This window comes from Gavialis gangeticus, unplaced genomic scaffold (genome assembly GCF_001723915.1).
Source record: "Gavialis gangeticus isolate Ggan-Ray unplaced genomic scaffold, GavGan_comp1, whole genome shotgun sequence".
Taxonomy (NCBI): Eukaryota; Metazoa; Chordata; order Crocodylia; family Gavialidae; genus Gavialis; species Gavialis gangeticus.
The window spans coordinates 46,120,995-46,127,942 of record NW_017729033.1 but is presented as its reverse complement, the minus strand read 5'-3'; the positions used below and the strand labels follow the sequence as shown (position 1 = coordinate 46,127,942).

At 36.0% G+C, this 6,948-nt stretch overlaps 1 protein-coding gene across 1 annotated transcript in view; it reads left to right on the top strand.

Moving 5' to 3' along the window:
* Positions 1–3,305: 3,305 nt before the first annotated feature.
* CCKAR (cholecystokinin A receptor) overlaps positions 3,306–6,948 on the top strand; it is a 16,857-nt gene continuing 13,214 nt past the window's right edge. The window contains exons 1-2 of the mRNA XM_019526656.1: positions 3,306–3,659; positions 4,445–4,696. Of these exons, the coding sequence (XP_019382201.1) occupies positions 3,539–3,659; positions 4,445–4,696 (373 nt within the window). The 5' untranslated portion in view covers positions 3,306–3,538. The remainder of the gene's footprint in view (positions 3,660–4,444; positions 4,697–6,948) is intronic.

Genomic DNA, 6,948 nt, shown 5'->3' with positions numbered 1-6,948 from the left:
ACTGTGTCACAAGGTAGAAGGGAGTACATTCCTAGATTAAAGTAGTGGTGGGCTTTTCTTTCTTTGTGATGTTCTTAGCTCTGCCTGGTAGCCACATGTGGTAATTTATCTAAGCATTTTGGCACCCATCTCATCTGAGATTGCATTAGGCCCCTTTGATCCCTTTGAAACAGTACTAATATCTAACGAACAGTTTGAGTTCAAGTTGATTAAAACTAATTTTATTGGAAGCCAATATTTGCTATTTAATAAAACAAATATTTACTACCTTCGATTTGTGTAGAAGGGCAGCATTTCACATTTATTGATCATGGAACTAAGTCCTGTTATGAACTTGCTACAACTTACAAAGTCCTATGAAGGTATAATTCCCTCTTTTAATACATGCCATTCAATTCATGTGGCTGTCAGACAAAGCAGTATTTCTTTTGCCCATGTATTTATTGCAGTTCCTCTGAGATATTAAAGCTGACTGGAGCAGATGAGGACTTAGCTGAAATGCAATCATCAAAATAATGGTGTTCCCAGAATTTCATATAGTTGACAAATCAGTGGCCTAATTCAGATCTCATACTAGTGTATATTCAAGGAGTCAATGGAAATATGCCAGTGTAAACCTGAGAGGCAGGTACGAACAGGATCGAACTCCATATTTCTATATAAATTTCCTCTGAATGTGCTCTTATTTCATTTGCTATGATAAAAAATATCCTGATACTAAAATTGTATTTCTACATTTAATACAGGATAAAAGAAGAATTGCTATTCCATATTTATTATTCTAACAAGTAGAGATGCTTTTTAAATTTACATGAGGAATGGGATTTTTGAATGTTAGCTTCAAATTAGTTAATTTAATTGAATTAGTTGAATTAATGAATAAAACACCAAAATAAAGCTCCATTCTTGTAAAAAAAAATATTAAAAAAGCATAAATAAATGAGACTAGTTTGTGGTGTATAACATGTTACTAGTATGGTATGAAATGATAGAATGTAGCAATTACTTTTACTATTAAACTAGTACTTCAAGAGGTTGACAGCAGTAACAAAATGAAATCACTGGGAGAGAAAAGGGATTAGGGACCAAACGGTACCTTTGTATTAACAGCAGATTTACGTTTGTGCACACAGAAAAAAAGATTGATATTGCCTACATACTTTTCTTTAAAGTATCTACAAAGTGAAACTTTGGTGCCCAGATTATTTCACATGCTTACTACAGTTAAGTTCAAGGAAAAGCACATTTCTATGAGTAATTGATATTGTTATTAATAAAACTAGATTTTTCTTAAGAATGAATCTTGCCTAAGGTTTACACCCTCAAATAATGTTCAGTAATAGTAATATTAGTTAAGTCCAAAGAGAAAAAAACCCATTTGGATTACTATTGCTTCTAAACAATGGCATCATGTCATTCATAGCAAGGTAATTTACTAAGGATAATACAGTCATTAATAGCAAGGTTTGAAAGTTCAGCCCATATTTGTTTCTATGTCCCACTTGCTCACCACCACCCAGTAAGAAAAGCAAGTTCACAACCCAAATACAGCCCTATTCTGCAGAGTGCTTTCTGGCTTTTCTTGTGACCTCCATGCTCAAGATCAGCATCTCTTCTGGCTGTCATTTTAGAAATTCAGGATCTAAGAAATGGCAGCTCTTACTTAGTCCATTTGAAGCAGGTAGTGAAAATGATCAGTAAATACAGAAATAAACCAAAATCCACGCAACATTTCATTATAACACTTGCTCTGTCTCAGGCACATGATGCAAATTAAGAACTGCAAAGCTAGGAAGAAAACCCAAGTTATTCATAGAATAACATACATCATGTTCAGAGTAACCTGCCTGTAAAAAGAAGCAGTTTTAAACTTGTATTTTTAATGCTTCTCTATCATGTAAAATGTTCTAGATTCACAAGAGAAGAATCCCAGAATATATTGTTCTGGTATGATAGTTAAGTCATATTTGATAGAAAAGCTCTTTACGCTTATATGTATTTTTGGGGTGTGCAAAGGAATATTTCCTGCTAGACTTAATTTATTTCTTTCTGAAGGAGAATGGGGTACAGTTAATATAAGTACACTCAATGCATTCATTGACTACTGCCTCAGATTTTAAAAAAATTACAAAAATCTGTACAACAAATCAAGAATAATCACAGGGAGTCTTGGAGGAATAAGAGCAGATCTGAACTTATCTACAGAGTTGCACGGCATTCTCCCTAATCAACATGCCAGGAAATGTGGCTGTGTGAGAGGCTGAGAACACAATAAATCCAAGACTTCCAACCTTCAAAGATTAGGTTTGAAAAGGAGATCTGTAGAACGTAATCCTATTGTTGCACTACCTCGTCTATTAGAAAAGATTTGAAATGTGAAATTTGACTACAGAAGGGATCAATTTATTCCACTATTTAGTAATTTCTTGCCACGGATCACACCCATTTATGATTTCACTTGTTTAAACAGGCTTACAGTTATGTGAAAATGTTACATATCATTTCAGGTTTATCATTTTGCGGCTATACCACAGTGAAAATATGTTTGTATATACCGAGAGAAAAACATGCTAAAACACAAGCATTTTAATCATTGTTATTATTCTGTTAATAGGTAATATAAGGGTAATGAAAATTTACAAACTTTGTGTCTTAAACCCTCAGTTGGAGAAAATATAGTCTTTCTTTTATTAACTAACATTATTAATACTCTGTTTTTTAGGGCTTGATCCAAAGGCCACTGAAATCCATGGTAAGACTAACTGATTTCAATGGCTGTTGGATCAGGCCCACGCAACCATTTGTATGAGCATCCCGAACTGCATTACAAAGGAAGGTATATATCTTTATTTCCCATTTACTGTGTCTAATTTTTACCCAGTTTTCCAACTGCACCTGGAGATACCATCTTGCATTTATTTAAGATTTAAAGATACTGGTGCTTTTACATAGAGGTGTACACACGGAGATGTACAAAGCCCTAATTGACTCTGTTTCTTCTTTTCTGCATTCTATTAGTGATGTACTATTACCTTGTTAAATGTTGGCAGAAAGACTGATTTGTTATGTCTGTTGTTCATGATTTACTGGCTATGGCAAAAACAGGTTCACCTAGAGAGGCACTGTAGACATACAAGCTGAAACCATCTTGCAAGGGGTTAAGTTTGTAATCACTATCTAGTATATTCATAATCCCAACCACAGCCCAGTAATAGAAGAGAGAGTGGATCTAGAAGGTGCAGGAGGAGACGTGTTTATGTGTGTGTGCATGTTTTTTTCTTTCATGCATCTATATTGCCTTCTATTCTACTGGAATAAATCTTTTCCATTTTGAGCAGAAATCTGTATACTAGTTATCCCCTATGGATAGTTGAAGAAAAGACTTTTACTCGGACAACCATCTTTTAAAAATAGTTTTACTGAAGATTTCATTCAGGAATATTTTTTGCTTATTGGCAGATGGGCAGATGAAAGAATGGGCAGATAGTTGGAAATCAAACTTTCTCCCGAGTAGAAGCAAACCTGTGGAGCCCGAACAATGGAAATAGTTGATGACAGTCTACTTGAAAATGGAACCAATATTTCTGCTCTTTTTTGTGATATTATCTTGGAAAATGATACATTTTTCTGTGTGGATGACTCACCTCATCCTGCTAAAGGTATGTACATGAAAATACATTTTTTCAGAAAGCAACAGTTTGAGCTGAAAGTAAAATCAGAGATATTTTAAGAGAAACAGGTACTCAGAGGTTTTTTGAGGCAGAGCAAAAACAAGCATTAGCTGATAAATTCAGATAAGCAACAGACTAAAAAGAAATTAATACACCCTGTCTCTTCAGTTTATAAACATGGCAGGAAAGAAATATAAAGCTAAAATGAAAAGATAACAATAGTGATACCAAGTCAAAATACAGATAGCAACACTTGAATGCTTAATAATATGTACATACTTTGTACTACTACTGGAAAATTTAATAACTGTGGAGTTATATGATTATATGTAGCATATGAAAGTGATTAACATGATATATGTCATGCCTAAAAAATTACTAATATACTAAAATAATACAAATTGCCATTTATTTTTGGTTCTTAACATGAGTTCACTGTAATTTAAATTGTGCTTTGCAATGCTTATTTTTGAGTAGCATGTACTTTTGAGTAGCCAAATATAGTTCTCAAAGTGTACAGTGTATTGAATATATTGTACTTAAACATTATACAGTTCAGGCAGATCAGAATCAAACTCAGAATTTACTTCCACCAGTTTTACTTTGGTGTAAAGATACCAGCTTCAGTGGAATTGCATACAAGAAAAGTCCACTGCCTTGAATGTTGAAGCAGCCTTTACCTTTTGCTTAACAGATTAGACCTACTGATAAAAGCTAATACAGTACATGATTTGCATATTTTGTAACTAATTCTTTATTGTGGCACTTTTCAGATTTGCATCAGACAGTTCGGATTCTGCTGTATTCCTTGATATTTTTGCTCAGTGTGTTGGGGAACAGTCTGGTAATTACAGTGCTGATAAGAAACAAAAGGATGAGGACAGTCACTAATATATTTCTGCTGTCACTGGCTGTCAGTGACCTGATGCTTTGCCTTTTCTGCATGCCATTCACCCTCATTCCTAACCTGCTGAAGGATTTTATCTTCGGTAGTGCTGTTTGTAAAACTGCCACCTACTTCATGGGTAAGTCTCTCAACTGTCGCATTTTATATTTGCTCTAAAGATGAACCCATTAGGGTTTGTGAAATGCTAAATAAGGGCCAGATCTTTTAACATGCTAAGATATCCCAACCCTGGTTAAACAAAATTGAGTAAATGTTAAGCACTCATGGGAAAGATCAGCACTATGAAATGCAAGTAGCACAAGCAGTGACTAAAACGTCTAACATATAGAGGTAAAAACTTCTTCTGTGCAAGTAAAATGGACTAGAAGGAGTCCTGTTATGAAGAGTGAGGGTAACACCCATTTATAATGAGCAGAGTGTTCAGAGTCAAATCTGCTCACTTCAGAGACAAATGGTTTTACCTTTGTTGGACCAGCAGAGTCAATACAGAAATAAGGACTCAGTCTTGCAAGGTGCTGAGCTCTCTAGCATAGGCCAGTGAAACCTTTGGAATAGGCTGAGTGTTCACTACTTTACAGAATCAGCCTGTAGGACGGGAGCTGCATTCAAGGCCCTTATTATCAGCAGAGCAGTTAACAGTTTGGATTGCTGGGCAAATAGATTACGATTGCACAAGCATAACCAAGGGCAGAATTGTCTACTCCTAAGTGACAAATGAAAAGGGGGAAAACCCAGCCAGGTTTCGGCCTCCCTGTTGGGGCCTTAGGAGGTGGCAGTTTGTCTCTCTCTCACACACACACACTTTTATTTGTAAATGCATCAAATTTGTCCAGAAGTCAGTGAACAACAATAATTGTGGAACCTCACAATACAGTTTTTACACTCACTTTGAAGAAGCAATATCATTTTAAAAATGCTTTGGCTGGACATTTTTCTTGTTACAGAGGTAGATCCAGGAGCTGCAGGTAGACTGGTTTATGAAGCAGCTGCAAGCCACAATCTCTCACTTCAGAAGCTTTACTTAAAAAAAAATGTAAAGTAACAACAAAGCCTTTTTGAAAAGCTTTTTTTTTCAAATCTCAAAAGTGACCCTTAGCAGTTCATTACAAAAATGTATGTATGTATGTATGTCCAACCTGCATCCTTCAAAACTATGAGGTAGTATGAAAGTGCACTTCTAAAGTGTGGGAATGGGAAGTCAACATCTTTCTTTAGATACAAATCAATAACACTAAAGTCCATATTTAAACAAATTGTAATGAATACTGACATGACAAAAATTACTGAAGCATTGATATTTTTACTTATTTCGTTATAAACACAAATTATCACGTTAAATTATTCAGAATACACACACATCTATGTCTACACGCACACACATTCCAGTATGAAATAAAAAATTACAAAGTTAATTTTATCTTACAAATCAGAGTGTGGATTTTCCTGTTAATAATTTAGGCCAATGGTGCTCAATCTTTTTCCTCCAGTGGGCTGGTTCAACCATGTACAGTCCATATGCTGGCTGGATTCAGCCAGTAGCCCCAGTCGGGGCTGGCAGGGGGGGAGGGGAGGGGCAGCCTGGCCCCAATCCAGCCCTGAAGGCCGGGATAGAAGGGGGCTTGACCTAGGTTCAGCTTGGCCCCAGGAAGGGAGGGGGCATGACATGGATCCAGCTCCATTGGGGTGGGGGGAGGGTGGCCCAGCCTTGATATAGCCCCACAGGGCCTGGGGTTTTAAAATTTGGCAGTGGTGGAGAGTGGCCATATTAAATTGCCACTATTCCCATCACCAAAATTTCCAAATCCGAGGAAAGCCCCATGGGCTAGATACCGTGGCTCCATGGGCCACATTTGGCCCACAGGCTGCAGGCTGAGAACCCCTGGTTTAAGTTAAGAAAGGAACAGTATTGATGAATAGTCCCTGATGTGCACTGCATCTCCCATCCACTTAACCTGTCACTTTAGGATGCAAGAGGGTTATAAATATGAATACTACAAACTACAAATGATTTTTGGCAAGCAACCTTTTATGTAAAAATGTTAATAACTTACATCTTTTTATTTAAGAGAAAATAATTTCATACCAGAAAATTCCTATGTGACTTAAGGTTAAAGGGAAGGAATATTTCTAGTCATGCAGCAATTGTTATTTTACAATTATAATTCCCCGAGGTCACAAGAAAAAAAAATACGTATAACACACTGTGTTATTTAATGCTTAATTTAATGCTATTTAATGCTATTTTTATATCTACTAGCAAGGAGGAAAAATTAACATACATTTTATAGAATCAGGTTCTAATTCACTACTACACTTCCTTCAGTTTGGTACTATATGCCTCCACTAAAGACTATGGAAGTGCATTTGACA